The sequence below is a fragment of the Plectropomus leopardus genome, chromosome 4, assembly GCF_008729295.1.
Source record: "Plectropomus leopardus isolate mb chromosome 4, YSFRI_Pleo_2.0, whole genome shotgun sequence".
Lineage (NCBI taxonomy): Eukaryota > Metazoa > Chordata > Actinopteri > Perciformes > Serranidae > Plectropomus > Plectropomus leopardus.
In genome coordinates, this window is record NC_056466.1 from 29870106 (window position 1) to 29896499 (window position 26394).

The following is a 26394-nucleotide window of genomic DNA, read 5'->3' on the forward strand; positions in this document are numbered from 1 at the left end:
AATATGCCCAAATTTGTACCCCCCCCAGTACACTCACACAAATACACACACACAGTAAGAAACCACAATTTTCACATCAGGCTATGACTAATTGTGTTTCCCCTGCCTGTCACCTCCCTCTGTTACATGTTTCACTCCGCCTCTCTTCTTCTCTCTGCTCCCTTGTTCACTGTCACACTTCTTGCATTATTTTCAAAGATTTTTTTTCTAATAGTTTCCCTCCGGTGTCCCTCTCAGTAGATTCATCAGCCCTTTAGCAGAATTTCCCTTTTTTCCCTCAGCACGCTCTGGATTCAGATCATTTCCTTCTTCCTCACTTAGTTTTTTCTTCAGATTTCTTTAACCTCCTCCCCACCCTTGACTCCTCTTTTATCATCCTGTGCTAATCATGTCCTCTTTTCATCTTTCCCTCCTCAGCTGTATTGCCCTTCCACACCTCCTTTCCCTCACTCCCTCCCTCCTCTGGGTTTCTTATTGCTGTTCCTTCCTCCACCTCCATCTCTTTTGTGTATGTCTCTATTTATTCTCTCCCTCGCCCCACTCTTCTCTCCTCTTCTCTTCTCTCTGCTGCCTTCCTCCCACTCATTTCCTCCTCCTCCTCCTTCTCTCTCTCTCTTTCTCTTTTTTCTCTCTCTCTCTCTCTCCCTATCTGCTCCTCTGTGGCGCCCCCATGGAAAATTCAACTCGTTTACAACTGTGCACCTGCAATTAAGCCTGACAAACCTCTGCTAATTAGACCTTTTAGACAAACTGTTTTTTTATGTGGAGATCACGTTTTCTGCTCTTCTGATTTTCTATACCAGCCTCTTTCTCTTTTTGCTCGCCCTATTTCACACATTACTCCTCACTGTTTTCTACCTCTGTTGGATTTCCTCCCAACTTCTCTCTTCGTTTTGTTTGGACTTGGTGCTGACTGGAGCGGCTCCTCAACACACTGGGCGCTTGATAAATAAAAGATTAGCAAAGGTGTTGTGCGAGCGAAGAAGAGAAGCAAGCCTTTTTACCCTGCCCTTCATTTATTCCTCTCTGAAAGTGCTCCTCCGTGCTTAATTTAGAATATGAGCATGAACATATACTCATTAAGATTCCACGTCTTTATCTATGCAGAAAATATGCCCAAATTTGTACCCCCCCCAGTACACTCACACAAATACACACACACAGTAAGAAACCACAATTTTCACATCAGGCTATGACTAATTGTGTTTCCCCTGCCTGTCACCTCCCTCTGCTTACATGTTTCACTTCGCCTCTCTTCTTCTCTCTCTCTTTTTTCCTTGAACATTTCTCCAGTGCTCTTTGTACAGCTGCTAATAGAGGAGCAGTAAATAATAGCAATAATAGTAAATAATAGGTCTGCAGCTGACTTCAAAGAGCAGCGAAGGGATCTCAGAGGGTTGGAGGGAGCAACTGAAAGAATACATGTTTGGAGGGTAAAAGGGAGAAAAGCTATGAACATAGTGTGGGAGGGAGAGAGAGGGGGAGAGACAAAAAAGAGAGAGAGAGAGAGAGAGACACTCAGTCGAGCCCAGTCTGAGTGTCTAATGGTCACTTAGCCTGGCAGCTAGTCCATGAAGCTGTGAGGCTGTCAATCTGTCAAAATGCACCCAGTGCTGTCCCGACTCTCTCAAACACACACACACACACACACACACACACACACAGAGTTCTCCATCTCCTTCCTGCTCCGTCTTTGATGTGTGCCACAGGGTTCCTCCAAGGAAGTCACAGCACAGTATAATGGATGTGGCGTCGTCACTTGATGCTCTGTGAGAGCTCACAGGCCTCTCAGTGTGCGGTTTGATACCTTGCTATCTGGGTCACTTGGTTCAGCAATTAAAGGGTTGAGTCATCTGTGATTCTTAAGGTCCTGACCAATACGGGGAAATGCTCGTTATTAACGTCATCCATAACTTGGAGCCAACAGCAGTGGTATAATTGCAGAATATTTTTTTTTTTTCAGTAAGTGAAATGTGTTCTGCCCAATGTGGACGAAAAGAACAAATTATATATATTACATACATATACATTTAATAATTTAGAAAGCTCTGATTATCAGAAGGAGATTGATTTAATATAGTTCAACTATTTCAATCATTTCTTTTTCATCTAATAAAATTAGCTCTTACTTTTGTGGGGTTTTTTTCATATTTTGCCCACTTAGACAATTGCAGGTAGTGTATTTTGCTGCTACTGAAATAAATGAATATCCTCAACAGATGCTCATCTCTTTGGTAACAACTATTCCTCTCAATATGACCAAATGGCAGCTAATACAGAATGAAAAATGGAAAGGTATGCTCCATTTCTTTTTGTGTTAGTGGAGTGTCTCCACAGTCGCTCTGCATTTTAGATGAAGCAGATGAGAATTTAACTGGCTAGAGAGGTGTAAAATAACACAACTGTATCTTCCATGTGTGTAGTGGATTCTTGAGGCTCATATCAATATTAATATTTAAGAGTTTGAATAAATCTAGAATAATTTATCAGCCCATATTAGTTTTTTTAATGTAACAAATAGCATGAACAAACTTTTTTTTATAAGGATCCCTTAAATTTGGTTGTTAAATTGAAATAATATTTTTAATGAATTGAAGGTTTTGTATGTGACATTCAGAACATTTATGCATTTATATAGTAACAAACCACTATTTGATATGTAAAGATATAATAGGGTAATGGCGTCTACAGCAGAGCATGACGTTATGCTGACTTTGTGTGTAATGTAATCCGAGCCTCCCTTACTCCCTTCTTTTCCACCAACATGGAATGGGTTTCATCCCGGATTCAGCACCTTATTTTGAAGTATTCGGTTTTTGGTTTCCTGTTGGAACAAAAACAAGCAGGTTTTCCTTGACCTGACATGCGAACGGTGACAAAGTCATACTCTACAGGTTGAAAAGAGAGGATGGGGAAGGCAACAGTAGAGACCTTAAGTGAGAAATCGTCTGAAATAAGAGTTGGCAGTGGTCTGATCAATAGTTGCTCCATGCTTGTTTTTGGATGAAAACAAATATCTATAACAGAAAAAAACCTCGCAGGTAATCAATGCCATCTGCCATCTTGCTACAAGTCTTTACTTCCATTGTGTATTGTGCAACACCCTCTGTTGACGACGCATCCTTGAATAGTGTTTCCGTTCAAAGTTGGTGATAGTGCCAAGGTTTTAAGAATCCTGAACAGAACCGGTTCAAGAACCAGAGATAAATGGATGGAAAAGTGGTAAATGTGGATTGTTGTGGTAGGCTGGTGCACGCATGCATGTTACTCCATGTGTGTATCCCACTGGCTAGCTAATTGCTGCTGCTTTTCAGTGTGTTCAAAAACTGGTTACCGCTGACACTGGGATAGCATCGATGCTGAAGGGTAATGTCCACCCTGGTTAACACCATTAGCTGTGTCAGCACAGCTGCTGTTGTTAAGTGCCGTTTATGCTGGCTCAGCCACCACCATGTTGAGCACCATGTCCAGCCAACTCATATGCTCTGAATTTCACTCAGAGACCTTTTAAGCTGTTGAATTGTGACAAACATCTGTATTAAGCAGGACTTTTATAATTCTATTACAATTAAGCTGCCTTTTGGTGGACACACTGTATAATGGTGATACTGTTTATAAGTCATGACTAACACATCTTTGGCATTTCTGTACTGGAGTTCCTTGTTGTTTATCAGCCAACATATCATATATGGACATGTATCTGATTTGCTAATGTTGGCAGATGTAGATGGACCCAATAAGTTTAAAAGCTGAATCCATATTTTTATACTATGTCTTGTTTATCGTCTCTCTCCCTCTCTCCCTCTTTGCCTCTAGGGACGGCGTTTACACTCCTTCACAATGCTTGTCAGCCTCCGCCCCTCTCCCTCCCGTCTTCAGGACAAGCCTCTCGTCTCCCCCTCCTCCTCGCCCCATCTTCCTCCTCCTCCTCCTCCTCCTCCTCCTCCGGACCAGTCCTCTCATCACCCTCACTGTCAGCCTCGGCTGACCCTGCCCTTCCTCTCCTTATCCCTCTCTCTGCTCCTGCTCTCCGTACTCCTCTTGCCTGTTTGCGAGTCTCGCAGGGGTGGAGGTCCAGGTTCAGGGCCTGGAGGTTCCCCAGGGGGACAAGGTGGCCAGAGGGGAGGCGGCCAGAGGGGCGTTGCCATCCCTCCTCAGTACTCCCCTGCCCTGCCGGCTCTTCCCCCAATCAATCCCAAACTGATCAACTCACTCAGTATAGCTGTCATCCTGGTGGGCAACTCTAGTGAAGTAACCCTGGGGGTGGGACTTGAGAAAGAGGACTTCCTTCACATCCCGTACCCTCCCAAAGTTGAGGTAGTCACCATGAATGAGACTGATCCAAAGAGTATCATCAATCGGATCTGCGCACAAATGACGAGGAACTCTCTGCAAGGCGTTGTGTTCGGTGATGACACAGACCAGGAGGCCATCGCTCAGATCCTGGACTTCATCTCGGCCCAGACACACATCCCCATCCTGGGCATCAGGGGAGGCTCCGCCATGGTCATGGCTGCCAAGGTAGGGAAAGTGTTCATCAATAATTTGATTGCACTTCACAATCATTAAGGCCAAATGTTGATAGTAAATAGTGAAGCGACAATAGTCATCTTTAAATCTAAACAGGTATGTCTGAGACACGTTGTTGCTTTTTCATCCAGCATTAATTACAATAATGTTTCTTGGATATGATTTTTATATTGGATCATTTAAAAAACACTTAGCATTGAGAATAAAACACCTGAGTGGGATTAAATTTAACAGCCACCTTCAAGAACCTGCAAAATCATGTTAACTGCAACAGTTTTAAACAAGATTTATTGACAATAGCGAATAACTGGATCATTTATCTCAAAGATAATCGACTTATTTTTGGATGACTCATTCATAAAAGTCATAATGGTTTTATTTAGGATATTTAGTATGAGGTGATTCTTTGATACGTTTAAGAAAATAAGGACACGGAGAGAAAAATAGAGAAGTTTCTTTCACTTTCACACTTTTTCAAAGATGCATCAGCCTCCCACCTCTCAGTGCTGCTTCTCATTCTAAACCAGCCTCTCTGCTGATTGAGTTTGCTGATAATTGACATCCTCTGTGAGCCTGACGTCATGTTGAATCTTCTGTCAGTGGGTCGCCTCAACTCTGAAAGGACTCACAGCGTGAAACAAAAGAGTACATAACAAGTTAAAAAAAAACACATCATTGTGGAATCGGGATACGAGAGATTTGGCACAAACCAGGCCGCACGAGCAGGATCTGTGATCCAGAAACGGAACAATGGCTTTGAAATGTATCCTTAAATAATGTTGTTAATAGGCTTAGCCATGTTTAAGTCCCTCACAGAGGAATGACAGAATCCATACGACGCTGAGGTTGGGTTTTTATTAGATTTTTGATGCAGCCTGCCTCTTGGAGAAAATGGGACGTGCAATAGAGATTCTCTGCAGTTGTCTTTTGGTATGAGTCATTGCATCGGTTACATAGTGTGCGTTTGGTTTGCAAGGTATATTTAGTTTAATTGATACAGGTGAGGCCAAAAATATGAAAGTTCATTCTTGACTTTGACCTTTAGCAAATTAAATCTTATTATTTTTTTAAATGGTATTAGTTTGTCCAGAGCTTGTAGCCACATCTCCTGGTCTTTGCCTACAGATGGAATTCAGTACAACTAAATGTGGTTGATTAGGCTGCTTTTGAAATAACTGATGGCATTGTATGTTTCTTCAAACCACAGATACGTTGCATTTGTATGTTATTATGTAGCCTTTACGTTGAAAACCTTATGTTTCTTTACGTTTTAACAACTCTGTGTTTAACATGTGGTTATGTTTAGGCACAAAAACCACTTGGCTCTGGTAGAAGTTAGGCCGTTGCTTAGGTGACACACCATGTCATAATCCATACAAGCTCCTGATCACAAAGTCAGCTCATATAGTACGTCAGTTTAGAAACCCTGATATGATACATAAAGAAATGTACAAATGTAACCCCTTTTGTACTTTGAGTAAAGGTTTTTTTTTGACAAAGATTCTCTGGAACTAGACAGTGGTGAAGAGATAGAAAAGGTGTTTCTCCAATGTCTTTAACTCCAAACTAAAACACATTGATAAAAAATTTCAGCAATTTAGAAAAGAGTACAAAGCAATTCAAGATCTGAAAAGCTTGATTTTCTTCTACATAAATGTGTCTGTGGCTCATAAATAAATGAAAAAACACAGTGAAAACACATTGGATAAAAAAATGGAGTAAATGTTGCTGTGCAAGAAGAAGCAAAGTGCATTGGTGTTTTGTCAGCGTGCATGTTTATAATGTAACTGACAGCTAGAATGTAAAATTGTCCTGGAAAAAAAACTAGAAAAATGTAGAAACTGTAGAAGTGAACTACTGACTCTCAACAAGAAAATCCTAAATAATTTGTCACAAAGCACAAACTCCTGGCTTTGTATAATATGGTAGGGCTGTCTGCTCTCATTATGTTGGTCATTGTCAGCTATTACTACTTTGTCTAGTCATGATGTTACAAAGGATTTTGTGTAGTCATGAGACGGGTATTATTTCATAAATGCATCTTCATTCAAGCATAACCTAGTACAAGGTAGAAAGTTAATTCTCAGACCACAGTTACCTGATCTGATTTGATTTTGGAAGGCCTTGCTGCATAAATCTGTCTGATAATTAGAGGGAGTGACATCTTGAAATTACTGTATTTAAAGCTTTTACATTAATGCCATTCCTGTGTAACGTGAAGTCACGTATCTTAACAAACATGTTTAGTAACGTCATTATCAGCCAACTGAGTGCCCTAATTAGAAAAAGTGGTTATGTTTGATAAATTGCAGTGATTATGGCAGATAATAAGCAACTTCCCTGAGAACAGACTGCTATAATCTGGAAATCTGATCTACCACCTTTACTTTAACATTTAAATCAAGGCTGTCTCTCAATTCTCGAATGAAGAAATAATCAAATAAAAGCTCTAATTCAAAGAGAATTACGTTAATGTCCCCACAGCAAGGCGATCCGTCCAATGGTCTGTAAAACCCATGGGGCCTTTTCTTCATCTCGTCTGTAAAAGACTGTTGCATATGAAAATCCAACAGAGAAGAAAGAATTAGAAGTAGAGTTGTTAGAAACGAACAATGGAGTGATAATACTGTAGAGATAAAGAAGGAGAGAATAAACAAGTGAGGGGGGGGGTGAAGGTTATGAAATAATACAACTTGTGTGGGCGTGAAGGAGGAAGAGGATTTTGCTCAACATATAATTACCACATTTTACCGCTGACAGAGAGACAGAGGGCACAAACTGAGAGTGACAGGAGGGAAAGTGTAGGTAAGAGCGTCGCAAGCGCTGCTGAGGGAATACAACACGTAAGAGAAAGATGTATGTGGAGGGGGAGGTGGCCTGCATTTCACATCATTTAATGGTTAACAGTTTTGGAGAAAAACCTGGTACTTGTGATTTCCATTCACTTGGATTGTTCCTCTTAAACCTTTATTCTTACATGTTCTCTTTCACACACATAGGTAGAGGGAGGGGTCGCATGCGGTGCAAAGGGTTGGCATGGCAACCACATGCTTATATATTTCTACATACTGTATTAAAGCAGTCATAGAGGGAGAAAGAAAAGGAAAGATTATTTCTTAGCATGACAAAAGCACTGGTACAGGGTTGGACACCATAGCCATGGAGTGGTGGGGGTTGAGGTGAGGTTTTGAATAGATGAATAATGAATTTAAAGCGTAGAAACAGGTAGAAACACAGGGACAGAGGATCAAGGGTGGTGAGGCTGAGAGTGAAGGATGGTTGATGTGAACTGCATTTTACTGTGTTGAAGTAGTGTGCTTTTAATGCCACTGTAGCTGTGTCTTTTTGTTTTTATTTTTTAACATTCTTAGTCACACAATAAAAAAAACAAACACCCTGCATCCTAACATCCGTACGCATAAAAAAAGTAAGTAAGTAAGTAAAACAGCAATTTTGACAATTAAAAACAGCAATTTTGACAATTAAATTAGTTTAAGCAACGATTTTAAGGCAAAAAAACCCAACAAAATGAAAACACCAAAATGAAATGCAAATATTGTTTTTTTAAGTCTGTTTGGATTTCGGACTCTTGGTCAGATACAAAAAGGGTTTTTAAGACTTCGTTTTAGGCTCTGAATGACATTTTAGAGAACACACAATAATGGAAGACTTTGCAAATTATTTGAAATTAATAAATACAATATACAAAACACAACGAGGTGGAAGAAAATAGGAGAAAAAAAGATACTTCATGACAAGCAATCTTATGTCATTGTCAAATTACAAGTCATCCCATAGAACTCAGTATTTCATTTCACACAAGGGCCCACTGTCCTGTCTCCACCAAAGACTGTGTGAGCACTTTGTGAGAAAATTCAAACAAAACAAGACAAGACTCAGTCTGTGTATAACCAGTACTGTGTTTGCAGAAACTGGATTCAGATACCAACTCAAGAAGAAACACAAAGACCATCAATTATATAAGATAGACTGTATATCCCTACACAGACACATTTAGCACGACGCAGGATTTTAGTATCAAACATTATAGCATATTACATTGGTCTATTACTACCATAGTTTTTCAACAGAAAATGTATCAAAAACAATTTTCATTTTTAAAAAAAAATAATATTTTTTTAAGCTTCTTTTTTTTAAGCAAAAATGCCCCTTTCTCTGATTCCAGCTTTTCTAATGGAGGACTTTGCTGTGTTTTTCTCTGTTTTATAACATCTTAAAGTGAATATCTTTTGGTTGTATTAATTCTATTTAAAAAAGGTAGATATTAAGATATTAAGGCTCTTGGAAAGTGTAATGGCTGTTTTTCCACTATTTACCACCCAATTAATTGAAAAATATTTGTTAGATAACTCAATAAGGACTAACCTTCCTTAAAATTACAGACTGCTTATTTTGGTGAATAACCTGAAATAGCAGTTTCTGGATTGTGGGTGAGTTTTTTTTTAGGACATTACCTCTGACCAGACCAACTGTTCTGGTTAATGGGATAAAGCCAAAGCTGGTGATCACACAAGACATAGTCTGTCATTGCCAGAACCTCTCAGTAAGTATTTTTTTTCATTTCCAGTGGGGGTTATTAAAGGGCACAGACCAAAGTGTCTCTATCGCAAATAGACTTACAACCAATAAGAGTTACTAAACATATGACGTAGTGCTGAATGAGACATGCAATGTGGGGCAGTGCTGGCTCCATTTTCAAAAGGAAGAAACTGTCTTAAATTACAGCTAAACTGTACACTTAAAAGTGTTTCTGAAAACATCTGAGGCAAGAAATAGGTAATGCAGTAACCAAGTTTTGATTCATATATGATCAGCACTGCTTGGTCTGACAGTGTGATCTTGGTTTTATGAGCCTTGTGTGTTGCACAGGATGTGTCAACATGCCCCGTAATAGATGAAAGGTTGTGACTGGCATGTGGCCGGGTGGAAATCTGTTTGAATGGGAGGGGCACCAGACACATCTGCCAGAGAAAATAAATTATCAGCTCACAGATTTGGCTGGATCCCAGGCTACATAAGACCTGTACCTTAAGACAAATATTATATGTAATTTTATCCGAGAAAAAAAGCCCATGAGCCAGTTTCGACTGAATGAACTGAGGTCTTGCAGTAACTCCAGTAACTATCTCTATGCATTGATCAGGGTTTTTTATGCCAATGTCTTCTTAGCTAGGGACGAGCTTGGTGGACAAAAAAAACATGCATTCTATTTTGAGTAAAGTAGCCAGAAAGACTGAGGAGAGTGGAAATATGTGACAGACAGATGGAGATACAAACTGCTGCGTGGATGAGGTGGAACATGAAGCTTATAGAGTCGTGGCAGCGAGCTCCATGAACATGCTGTGTGTGCGTACATCTGCTGTGGCACAGCAAGTGAGTGAATGATTTTCCAGCATCAATAACTCAATTCCCTTCAGGTTGCCAAGTCCATTCCTTATCAGTCCACAATAAGGTCTGATCTATTGTGTTCCAAATCCTCCTGAAGTCCTTCTATGTAGGGCAAACCACTTGATTTCACCATATCCTGTCGCTGAGCAATTTGATTTCCGACAATGAACACGTGTGTCCTTTTTATGGCATTTGATCTTTAAACCGCATTATTCCACATACTTCACAGTCTCAGTGGAAATGGTGCGCCCAAATAAACCTGCCTGATACCCCGCAGCACTCCTGGCTTTATTTTCCTTTCCAGTAGCCCATTATAATGAATCAGTGACAGATGCAGGTAGGTCCATTATGCACCAAACAATTTGCACGCTTCCATTTAGCCATTAATTCACTCCGTGCCATGTGTTGGTATTGGCATAATAGGACGACAGAGTTGGCCCCGGCCCGCACTCAACTCTGGCTCTTGAGACTAATGAGGTCTTCCAGATCTATTGTCGGGACTTCAGCTGTGCCTGCTTTTGTGCATGTGTGTGTGTGCACGTGTGTGGACACGTAGAGCATGCTGGTGTTCAATGATAATAACCCCTTTGCCTGTGTTTTGGGAGATTATAGCTGTTGTTTTCACTGCAAATGAGCTACTGAGAGGCGCACAGCATCCTGATACCATTTCTCATAAACTGTCCCGTCTCCTTAAAGTTGATTTTTTTTCCAGAGGATTTTTGCTTTCCATTCAACACTTCCTGTAAGTCCTCAGCATGCAGGAGGCTAAAGGGATAGTTCAGAGTTCTGAAGTGGGGCTGTATGGGTTACTTATTCATACACAGTATATTACACAGTATATACATTCAGTAAATGCCAGTCGACACACCCCTGTTTTGGAGAAGCAGGCTGGAGTCTGGCATAGAAGCTACAGTTTACTGTGGTGGATGGAGGTCAGCAGCAAAATATGTTTTACCAACTAAAAGGTCCCTCATACAAAAAAAATCAATATCAGTTTATGTGTATGCTATATTTAGAATATTTTCACTGCTTTACCGTAATGTCAGACAGTGATTTCCATAAAAAATAAAGCCATTATATCGCTCTCTTCAAAGCCAGACTCCATTGAGAAAAACAGTGATTTAACATTGCTGGACGCAGGAGCTGCTGGTCTACTGCTCTCTCAAATACTTTTTCTGTTTGTGTTATTGTGTGACTTTGGTGTTTAAAAGGGTTCGTTCGCATTTGCACTCGTTACACAATAACACAAACTAATTAACTGACTGAAGCAGCAGTAAACTAGCAGCTCCTGTGTTCAGCAAGCTGAAATGACTGTTTTTGTCAATGGAGTCTGGTGGCTTTGACGAGAGTAAAGATGGGGAATGTAAGCCGTCAACAGCTTCCCTGTCAAAATGGGCTGTCTGACGGAAAGGTAAAGCTGTGAAAATACAATTGCATACAGTTGAACTGATATAGATTTTTTTAGGTGGCTGAAATACTTTTTGCTGCTGCCCTCCTCAACAGCAGAACGTTGATGAGCTTCTATGTCCGTCTCCAGCCTGCTTCTCCAAACTGGGGACATGATGACCACATTAGCTGTATGTAATACAATCACTACACTAAGTACTCAAAAACTCATGGATGAACGGGTCACTGCGACATGGCTCCCTTGTGGTATGAGCTCTCCAATCAAAGGAAAGGCAAAAAACTGCGTGTAACTACAAACTGCTTTGCATTTCATCAGAAAAGTAGCAGCACCGTCTGTCAGTGAAAACCGATTCACCACGCCTTATTGATTGATTACTACAATTATACACCCTCTCCATCTTTAGATAGGCATCATTTAAATAGAAGTGTGCGAGGCCTTCTTGTAAGACAGACATGACTGTGAAAGTAAATTATTTTGGGGACTTGTTTGGCCACTTAGACCGACATTATTTGACATTAACCAGACTAGCTGGTAGCTGGGTCCCTGCTAATCTGACGCAGCTGACACGATTGTTTGAGCCAAGGGTGCACTCTATTTTCTCATCCTATTGTTCTCATTCCCATTTTGTGGTTTATGAGTCCCCTCGTTTCATCCTGCATGCACCATGTATCCCATTATCCCTGGTTGTACATGAGGGGATAATGGACTGCCTCCGTAATGCCCCTTTTGCAATTAGGAGCAATCCCAAAAGACAAGAGAATTACAATAATAAACTGCACATGTGCATATTGCACCTCATGAAGCTATTATCTGATATTATTCTTTAGTACGCTGTCAAACTCAATCTTAAATCCTGTTTAGACAGGATTAGTTTTCAAGAGAACGTGTGGAACGTGAAAAGCTAATTTGCGAAGGACACCTCTGTGATCAGTCTCAGAAATTACATTGGCGGGAGAGTCTGCTGCGTTTGTGCGTTGTCACTGCAACAAAACGGCTCCATATGTCAAATGTAACTTCCACAGCTGATGCTGATACACTTCAACAGCCACAATATAGCTTGTTTACAAGAGCGAAGAAAAAGCCTGAACAAGCTCTTAGTTTGAGCTGGTGGTCCTTCACGTGTTTAAATAACGCAGCAGTTGTTATCAATCTCACAGATTTCATTAATGACAAGAGTACTTTTTTGGGATTATTTTTTGGACATGTTAGGATTACTTTGGAGGCATGAACAGTGAATAAAATGACAGATTTTGAAGGCACTGAAACAACAGACATGCTCCAGTAATGATTACTTTGCTCATCCTCTCCATGTAAAACTAATCCCATCCCATTAGAGCTTTGAACACACTTTCTCTCTCTCTCTCACCTACTCTATCTTTGTGAAATGCTTTGGCAGTCTGAATTTGATTGATGTCCCCATTTTGCTGGCTTTGCTGAACATTTAACCCTTTAAAAGTCCAACAGATGGAGGCTGGAACAGGGAGAAAATCTGCTCTCAAATAAAATTTCTTGTGTCACTCCTGACAGCTAAATGTAAATAATGTATGAGGACATGACCTTCAGTCTCTCAAAGCTAAAATCACAAGAGCTCACACTAATCTGTAATGTCATGAAATGACAAAGCTTTGAAGTGCTCCTCTGTCAATCAATGGAGGCTGTAACAACATCCACGGCTGTGTTCTTGGGATCCGTTTTGTTATTTAGGCACCTACACATATACAGATACTTTTGAAAATGTTTTTATTTTTTATCATCCATTTATGAAAAGAATTCTGTCCAAATGACCTTCGCTTTACAAAATCTCTTTTGCAGCCACTCTCTCTCAACTCTAAACGCTCGCCAGGCCAGGCATCGAGATGAATTGAGTCGAGTAGCGCTGTTCCGTGCTGTGGAAATGCAGAATATGTTAAGATGTAATGTTGTCATTAGACATAGCAGTGCTAACAAAACATAAACAAACTAGTATTTTGCCGTCATTGTTGTTTCTGCATGCTGATTATACAAAGAAACAGTGGGCATGCATTACTTGAGAAAATGATATACTTTCCCAAACTCTCCTTTTTTTCATGGCACAAGTAACCGCACGGGTACAATGTAACCAGAGCTTTGAAAAATCTGCGCCTTAGAAAAATATTTTCAGTGAACTAAAAGTTTCTATGCATGTAGACAGGGCCTTAGTTCATATAGTCATGCTTCCTGGAAATGAATGGTAAATTAAATGGACTTGCACTTGCGTACCATCTTTCCAGTCTTCCTTCCAGTCAAAGTGCATTAACATTACATATCACATTGACACACATGCACATACATCCACACATCAGTGGCCCAGGCTACCATACAAGGTGCCACCTGCTACTCAGCTACACTGATGGAACAGCCATCAGGGGCAATTTGGGGCTCAGTATCTTGGCCACAGACACTTAGACATGCGGACTGGAGGAGCCGGAGATCAAACCACTAATCTGATGATTAGTAGATGACCCATTTTACCTCCTGAGCCACAGCTGTATAAATTACATTCATTTGCAGCAGATCATTTTCAAAGAAATGTTATGTTTATTGCTATTAATACTGCTGTTTGTGATTGTGTTTTTTAAATTCCGTACTTAATTTACATATTTGTCAGTTGTGTCGAATCAAAGAGTGAATGACACGAGCAGACTCACACACAGACACAAGAACACAGACAGACAAACAGAGACTTAACTGTCTTAACAGAGAGAGTGAGACTACATGACCACTGCAGCTTGTTCAAAACTCACATTTTGTTACCACAGAAAGAGTTGTTTACCAAAGAAGGCACTGGTTTCAGCATGGGTTCAAATATTAAGAGTAAAAAAGTTTTTTAAAAAGTTTTAAGAGATGCTCATTTTTAATTAAATCTATCTGCCAAGTTGCAAAATGTTCACTGACAACTTATTTCATTTATTTTCCTCAAAATATGCAGTCATAGCTACTTAAGCATGACTCATGTTACATGGTAATGCTCCGTTGGTAATGGTTACAGAGTAATAATGGTTATGGTGAAAAGAGAGCTTTGATGACCCAACCATCATTTGTACCTTGTTTTGTGTTGTTTTGCTTTTTTTTCTGGTGAGGTGAGGGCTCTGTCACACTTCTGTCTTTGCGCCTGACAGACAAGAGTCACATTCACATGGTAACTAGAACTTCATGATGTGTAAAGAAAAGTTAGGCATCTGAACAGACTCTTAATGTTGTTGTTTTCCTTGTGAGGACAATCCCAGTGGTAAATACATCTAAATTGAATTTGTCTCAAACACATCAACTTGTGAGGAATCTGAAGTAGCTCCACACTGTCATTCTGTGTCACAAAAGTTTAATCTCATTTAATTTGAATAATATGCCATCTTTACCTTACATAATAAGATTAGCTGGCTAATTAGGCCCCATATGCTGGAATGTTAAAGAGGCCAGATAGTTACTGCTGGCAGGGAGAAGGCAAGTACGGCTCCCAAAGCCTTCTGACAACCTGTTGTAACCAAGTGCAATACAGAGAAGTCTCCTGTGATCTCCAAAATTACTCATCCTGTCCACGCACAGCACAGCGGCTGATAAAACGAACTCATTATATGGAGAGAAAGACGAGGGAGAGAAGGAGAAAAGGCAAAAGAAAAGGGAGAGAAGTGCATTTGCGGCCCATTTGAAGGGCACAATTAAAATTTAGAAATTTATCAGGAAATAGTACAGAAAAAAGCTCAATTGTGTGAGTGTGGACTGAGTGCATGGGACAGCGAGGGTGGGACGACATTCATAAACAGTTTGCGGTGCTGTTTCAGAAAACAATGCAATAAGTAAGTGAGAGTGAGGAGAAGGAGGATAGAGGTGGGAAATGGATGAAAGAAAAGGGCGTGATGAGGATGGAGAAGGAGGAATTTTTAGAGCGTGTTTGTGTGTGCGCGAGGGAGTGCAGGAAAGCATGATGAGCAAATCTGTCTGCTCCTGGGAGCACTCTGAAAACAATCTTACTAGCCCGCTCTCAGGGTGCAGCACTGACATAAAACATTTAGTTCCACAGAGTTGTGACCTAAACCTGCTGTACAGTGCTCTCTGCTAGCTGCTGCTGTTGCTGCTGCTAGCTGCTGCTAGCTGCTGCTGCTAGCTGCTGCTGCCGTTGCTGCTGCTGCTGTTGCTGCTGTTGCTGCTGCTGCTGCTGCTGCTGCTGCTGCTGCTGCTGCCGTTGCTGCTGCTGCTGCTGCTGCTGCTGCCGCTGCTGCCGTTGCTGCTGCTGCCGTTGCTGCTGCTGCTGCTGCCGCTGTTGCTGCTGCTGCTGCTGCTGCTGTTGCTGCTGCTGCTGCCGCCGTTGCTGCTGTTGCTGCTGCTGCTGTTGCTGCTGCTGCTGCTGCTGCTGCTGCTGCTGCCGCTGTTGCTGCTGCTGCTGCCGCCGTTGCTGCTGTTGCTGCTGCTGCTGTTGCTGCTGCTAGCTGCTGGTGCACATATTGTGAGGTGAAAGAACTGTATAATGAGCAAGAGTAAAAGTCACTTTTTGTTGCGCTTGACTGTTTAGCTGAGACTTCAACCATAGTGGGAAGTGAAATTACACCTGTGTTTCCTTGAAATAAATTATATATTACTAATATCTTTTCCTAAAAATGTTTTCAAAGAATAAAATTTAATTACTGCATGGATTATGTTAACTGGCACCTTCCAGCGATGGAAGTGATACATTTTAGTTCTGTTTTACTACATATGGTTTCGAAGCCAGCGAGACCTATTGGTATACAAAAAAACACAATACTGATGTTATAACCAGCCTTACTGGTGAGAGTCTTTTATAAAACATGCAGATATAACGCACCGCTGAAACAGAGGATGTCAAGGTGCATGTGTGTGATCACAAACGCTTCTGCTCAGCATGCCAAACAACCAGATGTAGTGACAAGAAAAAGAGGAAGTGGAAGGACTGGGTTTTTAACCTGGGTTACATTAGGCAACAAAAGATTTTGATTAAGGTCAGGGAAAGTTGGTGGTAAATATTAAATGAATCTAAGAGTGTAAAACCATGCTAATGACTCTGTTACGCTGTGCTTAGGCACTGGGGTCCTTGATGCTAACAGCATGTTAACCTGCTTAAAATGATAATGTTTACATGCTGATGTTGGCAGGTGTAATGTTCACATCTTAGCTTAGCATATCAGCATGAACTAATTAGCACTTAACACAATCTACAGGTGATGCTAATGGAAATACTGTTAATTTTGCAGGAATTTGGTCATAAATCAAAGTAATAGACAAACTGAAACTTTAAAATATATAACTGGATATTTCAAAACTTTGACCTGCTGGTGGCGTAGAGGAAAGGTCAGGGGATCACCAACGTCCGAAGGACTCATTCTCTTTGGACCATGAATATCTGTTTTAAATTGTATGGCAATCCATCCAATAGCTGTTGAGATATTTCTGCCTGGACCAAAGTGGTGAACCAACCGATCCCAGACATCTTTAGACTTAGTGAAGTTGAACTTGAAGTATGAAACAGGATGTGTTTAGTCCTTCATATTTAACCAAAACCACACTCTTTCTTAAGGGGCACTCTAATGATTTTAAATCAGGTCTGTGTCACCAGAAGTGTGGGGAGTGTGCAGACTAATGGTGTGTGTATTAATTACACATTAATTAACAGTGCACTTATTCATTTTACAGAGGCAATGCAATGCAAACACAATACTATTAAAGTGGACCTTGCAAAGTGGACTTTTTTTTTAAACAGTTGCTTATTACACATCCAGCAGACGCAGAGCAACATTAGCATTCCTTTTGAGTTGTGTTTCTGGCCACATGATGAATGTAAATCTAATGTTTGTCTTTGTTTCTCCTGAGGGAAATATTTGCCTCTTTAGCTGCTAAATGCTTCACTCTGCTCAACTATAGTCGCTAACTCTGTCTGGCTGCTGTTTGGTGCTGAGCTAGGTAGCGTGCAGTGGGTTATCAAAGCTTTTTCACTAAACACAAAGTTGATGAGAGCCATTATACTAACTCAAACAGTGAAGATGAGGGAAAGCTGAGGGGAACTGAAGAGTCAGATAATGTCTCTGTGGGTTTGTCACAAAAAGCGACTCTTTCCAACTCTATGTAGTCATTTGACACATTGTCAGCGTAAAAGTAATGTACGCAGTTTAATCCAAAGCGGTGGCTAATCAGAAGGAGTTTTTTTATGAATCATTTGGAGATGTCAGAATAGGAAACACTCAAATGTGTTGTTTTGGAAGGCAATGGCAAACAACATATTTTGTTATTTAGTTTAGAGGATTTGTTGTGATTGCTGACTGACAAAGAATTTGTTCCCACGACCTTTGAAAAAGGAACACTGATGAGATTGAGTGATGGATGGTTGTGTGCTGTTTGATTCTGTTTACGTGCCAGTCACAGCAACTGTCTGTGTTGGTTTCAAATCAGAACATCAAGTGTTTGCCAGTGGGATTTAACATATTAATTCTGCCAGATGTCTCAGTTATGATATCATGGAGTCTTTATCCGTTGAAAACAGGTGCTCAGTATTAAAGCTGTTGTACAGTAAAGAAAGCCTGGATCTTGTATTATTACCAAGTAGCAGTATACTTAAGGCACTAACTCATATGTAGTACACGATACACTCCAATTACAGTACTTTTGACTGTTATTTTCCCTTTTTTAGCACACTGTTCATGCACATTTAATTTGCCACAGCTTCCAAAGCCCCATCTTCAAGGCAGTGCTGTTGCCTCGAAAAGTTCAAGATGACCCTCCTACAATTTTCACCATTCAGTGTCATTAGGGGTTCAAACTTAAAACAAACTTTCACTGTGTTATATTCCTATTTTTTTCTAAAGCTGTACATATTAGAGGGATTCTGGTGCCAGCGCTCATGACTTTGAGCTTCATCATGTAGTGTTTTTTTATGTTTGGGGAATACAGAGAGAAAAAAAAACAGTCAGGGAGAGATAAAAGATACAAAGATAAGAGCCGGTGCAGAAAAAAAAATTGTCACATAATGTGGTGGTTTTCATGGTTTTGCATCAGGCAGAGACAGGGCTCTTAAATACGGAGAGTGCCAGCTGACTGGTGGGTATTTAATCCCAAACAGGCAAAAAGGTTGAGTTTGTTCTAATTGCATGGAGCTGGGGAGGGCAGTCATTTACATTCATCAGTGAGCCTGCATTTGTTGAGACTGAGATAAGGACGGAGAGAGAGAGGAGCAATGGAGGAAGCAAGGTAAAGACACATTCTGATGCAGAAGTGATGCTTTGTTTCTATATCCTCCAGAAATGTGTCAATATCTGTACATATTTGTCTACAGATACATTTCTGTATACCTGTTCTTATGCAGGCTTTGGATACTGGATTTTTGAGCGTTAATTCCTAGCGTACATTTTTAACATAACACAACATACATAAAATAATGGTTCCCTTCATTAGTTTTTTTTAATGAATTGTTGCCATGATCTGCACTCAACTGGACTTTAACTTGTCAATACTTTCTGATAAACAAGACAGTGGACTCATAAGTCGCAAAGTTTTTGGTCACAGACTACAGTGCAAAGACTGGGGATTGGTTCTGCAGGACAGTGAAGAAGAAAGAAACTGGTGGAGTGGAGTCTCTGACATGTCCTATTTGTACCATGATATAGTGAACAAGGAAAAAAGGTAGACAGAAATTGCTGCAGCCCTCAAAATCTCAACTAAGTATGATATTGGTATTGGGGGTAACTTTTTTGCTTTTGTAACACCTACATAACGATATTCCATTTTAATGGTAATGACATAATAAAAAGCGTTGAGGAATATTATTACATTTACAATGTAACGGAATGCATTACCACCCAGAATAAAGTGTTTATTGTTTTCATTTTGCATTCATCCACACCGCACCAATTCCACCAGTGCACCATTGGAAAAAATATCCCCTGAGGGTTCTTGTGTCTTGTCATGTCTTTATAGAAGGGTGCACATGTGGGTTAAGCTGTACTGTGTGTTAGCATGTTCGGTGTTTTTCTATTTGTACAACATTAACAGTGTATCTCGTTCTACTCCTGTATCTAAAGGCTGGTTGAAAGAAGTGGGCATGAGGAGTTAGGCTTGGGTTTATTTTTTACTTGACATCAGGAACTGGCATCTCCAGGCTCCGATGTTTTAATTTTTGCTCATCAAAGTGACTGAATAACATGCCAGTCTGTTTGTTGTGCTACTTATTACTTTCAAACAAAGGTAAATAGGAATATGTTATGTATTAAATTCTAAAAGTAATTATCCCAGCACTTATGCTGTATGCCATAGCTACCGAGCTGACAATCCAAACGAGGCTACACTGCACTGGTTAAAATAGAAATGCTCCATTCAAATGTGTTAATCCTCAGTAATTTGTTGGTTAAAGGTCTGGGTCTGGATAGGATGGTATCTGGGTCCAGACCAGGGGGGCTGGAGTGGGATGGCAGATAAACAAGGGGAGGCAACTTTTGATCATTTTTCTAGCTAGGGGAATGGCATCCTCCCTCTTCTGCCCTCACATTGCCTACTGGCTAATGTTCGTATCATTGAACATCAGTACTTTCCGGAGACAAGACAAAAAATCTCAAATTAATACTAAACATGTTTGATTTAATACAATTCAATTAATTCAAACAACTTTATTAATCCCACTAGGGGCAATTAGTTTAGAGCAGCATGTTAACAAACTACGAAACACAGAAACAAACATAGCAGCTTTCACAATATACGAAGCGGGATAAAAAAACAGCGTATACAGTACGATATAAACCACACCGTATAGGTGTATAGCACTCACAGGAATTTAGAAGTCTGACCGCCGAAGGGATGAAAGATTTTGATTGGTGGTTTGTTTTACAAGCAGGCAATGCATAATGACGGCCTGATGGCAACAGAGAAACTTCCCCTGCAAGGACGTGCCCCGGGGAGGCCAGGATACTTTGTGCCTTCCATAAGAATTGTTGATTACAGTAGACAGTAAGGTCCCTCTGTTACACTACAGTGATTTTAGAGCAGATTTTTACAATACTATTCAGTCTTTTCCTGTCTTTGAAACCAGCAAATAAAAGAAAAACTTAAACAAAAGATTGATAAAAATGACACAGGATGACTGGATAAGAACACCACGATGAGATAAAGACTGACTTAGGAGTTTTATGACTACGCCAAATTATGGAGATTACAGAGTGCCACAGAACTCTAGCTATTAGAGAACGGAATTCTAGCGTGACTGTAATCGGACTTGTCTGCGACAGTGAAATTGCTTGAAAAGTCATTTGGTGTACGTCTGGAATTAATTTCCTTTAAAATATCTTGGCATTTCTGTCCTTTTATTGTTGCGTATCTGCTGTTATATGCCTGGACATATTGATACATTGGCCCAGGTGATTTATTAGTCTAACTCTAATAAAAAATAGAAATGCCAGAAATGTAAAAAAAAAAAATTAAAGGCAAGTTATTAAAAGAAAAATGTAGTGGAAAAAAGCTGGCGTATAAAAAAGAAATTTTTGATTTATGCTGAAGGATTTTTTAATTGTTTTTTTATTACACTTTGGTGCAGTGGGCCACACTTCTTCTTCTACTGCATCCATATCATTCATGTCAGACTGCTTTGTTACATCCTCCCACCATACCCAAAAGCCTGAAAGAGAAAGAATATAAGACAAGGGGATTTTGGGCTCTGTCTTCTGTTGTGTGTGGTCACATGTGTGCTTTTGCTACCCTGTCTCTCTATTACCACAATGTCTATTTAAAACTCACAAGTACATGTGGATCTGAAATTCATTCTCAGCTGTGAAGCATCAATAACATGCCAGTTACTGGTGTTCAAATACGTGACATTGCACTAATTTGGCAGATGCTTTTGTCCGAATTGACACTTTTTCTAGAGGCAATGTGGTGTTCAGTGTCTAGCTCAGGGATGCTTGGACATGTGGACAGGAAGAATCTGGGATTGAATTACCAACCCAACAATTATTGGCCAGCCAACTCTACTGCCGAATGATTATAATCTTGTCACATCGTGAATGTATTTGCATAACAACCAATTCTTTTTTTTGGTAGTTTTTTAAGAAATATGGTTAAAGGTGTGTGTTTGTAAGTGTAGTGTAGTCGCCTGTGTGTTAGCAATGAAGAACGGGAAGTAATATCTGTTGGTGACAGCTGGCGAGTCTCTCCAGTAGCGGCGACTGACACATCCGGCTCAGTGGTCTTTATCTGTGGTGAGAGTGACACGCAATGAGTGGCACCTTCGCTGGCGCTCGTCCACTCACTCTCTTCTCTCCTCTAATAAGCCTTGGCCTGATTCTCAACACCTCGGCCTCCTGCTGTGGTTTACAACTAACATCCGTCGACCGTGAGTGTGCACTCGAAGCCTCGCTTTGCTTAATTCCGCTCAGGCTGAAATCATACAGTGTGCGCAGTGTGTTTGAGGGAACTTCCATCATTCAGCTGGATGCCGTTGTTACACAGTAGCAGGCCGCAGAGGCATGAAGCTGTCACTCTGCACAAAACGGAGTCTCCAAGCTGTCGCTGAGACAGCCAAACAATGACAATGATGGAGCCATGAAACGACTCTACCACATAATACCTCATGTACTAAATATCAGTGGTTCTCAACCCCGGGGGCTACTTTCTATATTTAGCAACAGGGATTTGAAATGCAAGTGCACGGAAAGCCTGAAATACAGTGACTGTCAGCTACTGCAGAGGTATGCGAACACACTCTCAGTGTTTTGGGAGCCTGTTTGGACCTGATGAAGAGGAAAATCTGATGTTTATTATTAATCTTAATTGATATCTTATCACACAGCACTTTTGGAGAGAACTGTAGTTGTGAAGGTTAGCTTGGCATATGAGTGTGCACTGGCTGAGGCTGATTATACCAGAGCGAAGCCAAGAGGTGATGTGACACTGCAGCTGTTAGCCCCTGCAGAGTGTTATCACACACAGTCCTGTACTGTACGATATGAGGGCTGCCAGTCTTTTCTTTTCAGCTGTCTTTCTCTAATTTTCTTACTGTTTCTGTGGATTCCTCACCATTTCTTCTCTGTCTTCTCTATCTTTATGCAACATCTTCCTCTCTCGGCTTTCCTCTCTAATCTTCCTCTCTTTCCCCACCCCCCCCCCCCCTTGTTCTGCATCAAAGTAAGCCAACGCTCTTCAGCAAGCACCGGCTCAAAGCTTACATTCTCACCCTTCAAAGCCACTGCTTGTGTATAAGTGAAGATATATGAAAAGCCATTTGACTTGCTTTTTTGCATATTTGACATGCAGAGAGAAAATGCAAGTGTAAATGGAATGAATGAATGTGATTCATCCTTCATCAGTGACTAAGTGGACACAATACCTGAAAATTGTTGTTCTACAGCAGGTGATGCATTCATTTTCTCTCTTCTTTTTTCACACGAAACAGAGTTCAACTGCTGGTCTGCAAAGCTAGACCTCCTCTACATCAAGTACTAGAAAGTAGGAAGTAGATCTGTGGAATCGGTTTGCTAATTCAAAAGGAGGTCTGCACCATAGTTGAACAGCACAGTTGGTGATTAACATCGCAGTGAGATTACACACCTAATTTTGTTGGTCACTGATACAAAAATGTACGAACATCTGCAGTCTTATACTCATAAGACTCTCTTGAAAGTTTCACGTCTCTGACGTATCGATTTTCAGAAGACATGGAAACTGAGTATTTTTACATTTTAAAAGCAAAAACCTTATGTCATGTCATGTGTTCCCTGAAGAGTCAGCAACCAGATGTACCAAAAAAGTTTTATTTTTATTGAATGAAATTAATTAATTCCTAAAGATATGCACAACAAACATGTATTAGGCATTTAAATAAAAAAATATCTTCTGTAATTTTATAGACAGAACAATTCAACAAAAAAATACATCGACAGATAAATCGAAAAATTTATCGTCGCAGCCCAACATAGTATGTTATTGTGTGTGTGGTGTTCAGGGACGCTTTGTTCAGATGAAGCCCTGACATGTCTCTGTCTCGGTTGTTGTGATGAGACCTCATTATGTTGAATCATCAGCCATGTACCACAGCAGAGACGGTCCAGGGACATGACTCGCACATGCAGTTCATTATAGCCATGACCCCCCCCATCCCCAACCCCCCATCCCCCACCCCTGTGCATACAGCAAACAGGACTCTACATACAGTCCACTTCTGTCAGCCCGGGTTAGCTTGTGTTAGTTATATGTATGTAGTGTGTGTGTGTGTGTGTGTGTGTGTGTGTGTGTGTGTGTGTGTGTGTGTGTATGTGTAAATGAGTGGGTGATCTGAGCCTGCAGACTGTCACAGTCAATGAGAGACAATATATGGAGAATTTGGCCCTGCAGCCCAATCCGAAGGAAGTAATTTGAAGAGTGAAAACACAACAAAACTCTGCACTAAAGCTACAAGTACAGTTAATAATATAAGCAAGACAATTTGTCACTTCTTCTACCCAAAGGGCCAAACCTATAATTGAGCTACCAACATAAGTGGACTGTAATTGAGCTATTATAATTGACCTCAGGTGTGTCACCGGATTAGAACTCTGCGCAGAAATGTGCTCATGTGTGTCTCGTCTCATATCAGTAACTGCAGATGCAGTCTTAACGCATAAAAAATGAATATGTTTCTATATTTGTGTGCATACAGCACAGTTGAGTGTAAGTAGGTATTTTTTCACACTAATGGCATCTTTAGCAAGACCGTTTCTATGGAAACCGAGTTGCCACGGAAACACTGCATGTCTCTTTGAATTAGAAATGTCTTTTTCTATCCCTCAGTCCTCCCTTCTCCATGCGTCTCTCCTTCACTTTTTGCTTCCTGGTGCTCTTCTTCCTGACTTCCCGACTTTGACAGGCCAGCTGCTGTCAGTCAAAAAGTCTTGCGCTGTTGAGGGAGACGTGCACCACAAATGGAGCTAATGGAGGGGAGGTGGGCTGGCATCTGTGCTCTCTAAGAAAAAAAAACCCTAACCCTTTTTTAGAGGGGTGAGGGGACTTGGTTTTTAATCAAAAGCAACATATTGAAATCGGAAGGAAATGTTGAATGACATTCAAAAGATAATGATGACGAGGAGGATGCTGCTAACAGAAGAGTGGGAAGACTGAAGGAGGGAAGGGAGGGCTACAAAGACAGAGGGAGAGAGATAGCTGATGAAAGGGAAGGGGAGAAGTGATTGATTTTTGCTCTCTCTGATGCCACTGGTATCTGTGTAACCATGCCGCCACACTTATCCAGCCTATCTGATTTAACAGCATGCGCGATAAAAGAGAGAGAGAGATCATGCATACAGAGATGGAGGGTTTCAGAAAAAGAGGGCAGAAAAAGTGCAAACAGATGGAGACAGAAGAGAATGGAGTTATTGAGGTGAATGTATAAGTGAAAATGTGGAGAATATCACCATCATTCCCCAGGTGCTGATGAATGACGAAAAGAGGGTAATGCTTCAAGTGAAGTGGAGGGGTGGGGGTGGGGATACATAAAAGAAGATGGAGTCAAGATGTGCCGAAGAAAAGCACGTCATGACAAGGTTTTGAACCGCATGCCTCTTCATTCCACGCTGTGCTTGACTCCAGCCTGCACTCTAAACCCTGCACGCTTGTTAGAGGGGGAAGCAGAATTGAAAGGCAGGGTGTATGGATGGAGGGAAGATAGATGTAAGAGGAAGAGAGAGGGCAAAGACACGCTTTGACACGGTTAAAGGCCGACATAAAGCTCCTGTACTGGAAAACACTTGTAGATCAGCTAAGAAACGTGTAGTAATGGACTCTAGTACACAGTGGAGAGCATTTGTTAATTTACTTTTACTGCGTGAGCTGATCCTATTTTTTCACATCTTCGACTATGATCACACAGCACAACGTAGTATCTTATGACATGTACGAAACAGGCTTATTAAAGGAGGCATTTCAAGTGTTATCAAACATGCTCATGTTTTTGGCAAAAGTGAACTGAAAGTGTCTGTTTGCAGCCAATGAATGTGAGTGCCTTTCACTTCAGCAACCCTCGCACACTGTTTAAAGGCACCCGAGGATTTTTGACACCCGGCATGCTGGTGTTATGCTGAAGACTGTTTACCCGTGATATAATTTTCCCCCCACCTAAATCTAAGCCAAAACTTACCTCCAGCTATAACCACGGGAGGAGGGTGCCACCTGAACATCATTTATACAAGAAAACAACACTATTTTGATGGGGGAACAGACAACACTGTCGCATTGTCGCAACTGACAATTCAGACAACGCAGCTACTGGAACCGCTAATGCTAGTGTGGTGTATTATGCTCAGTTTCTTAAAGTTCCTAATTTGGTCAGGCAAGGAGGCCTTGAAGTTAGTGGTCTAGGGATGTTTAGGCCTGGAAGACAAATGTGTAGAATACTGGCGCCAGGCTAGAAGTAATATGGAATAAGGCTCCTTCCAAATAAGGAGATACTTGTGGGGTTTTGTGATTGATCATAGCAGGGGAAGAGTTGCTTTACGGACAAATGTATTGATGCCTGTACGTATATAAGAGACTTGCATGAGCTGAAAGGGAGAGATTCGCATTGGTCCTGAATGAATTGGGCCTGGTGGATGCTGAACTTTGCTGCAATAAATTGATTATTATGCAACCGAGTCGGTGTCCGCGGAGGTTTTCTTCATCTTCCACACATCATTGCTACTTAAAGAGAAACAACTACACTAGGTCATATGAATATTTTAAGGAGTTTTAGAAAAAAGTCAGTATGTTGAAATTCATTGCCGGTGGGGCTTCCGTTCAAATTGTCCCCGACAGGTTTAAAAAAAAAAACAAGTCTGAACATCAGCCACACCGGCAATGAATTTCAACAATTGAGCTGACGCATCCAACCAAAAAAAGAAAACTGAAGAAATGAACAATAATTTGTTCTTTTTTTTTGGGACTGCAAACTTAGCTTGAAATTCAGAGCTGTGAACTGTGTATTTATCTACAGGATCTCTGTAGATAAATATACCACCACACACCTCTAGTGGGTCATAAGTGACGACTGAGAGGGATTATTTTGAGAGTGCATACATTGTTTTTAGAAAAATCCTGCA

At 40.8% G+C, this 26394-nt stretch overlaps 1 protein-coding gene across 1 annotated transcript in view; it reads left to right on the plus strand.

Annotated features, from left to right (window-relative positions):
- grin2bb (glutamate receptor, ionotropic, N-methyl D-aspartate 2B, genome duplicate b) overlaps positions 1 to 26394 on the plus strand; it is a 121095-nt gene that overhangs the window by 21778 nt on the left and 72923 nt on the right. The window contains exon 4 of the mRNA XM_042485841.1: positions 3817 to 4521. Within this exon, the coding sequence (XP_042341775.1) occupies positions 3817 to 4521 (705 nt within the window). The remainder of the gene's footprint in view (positions 1 to 3816; positions 4522 to 26394) is intronic.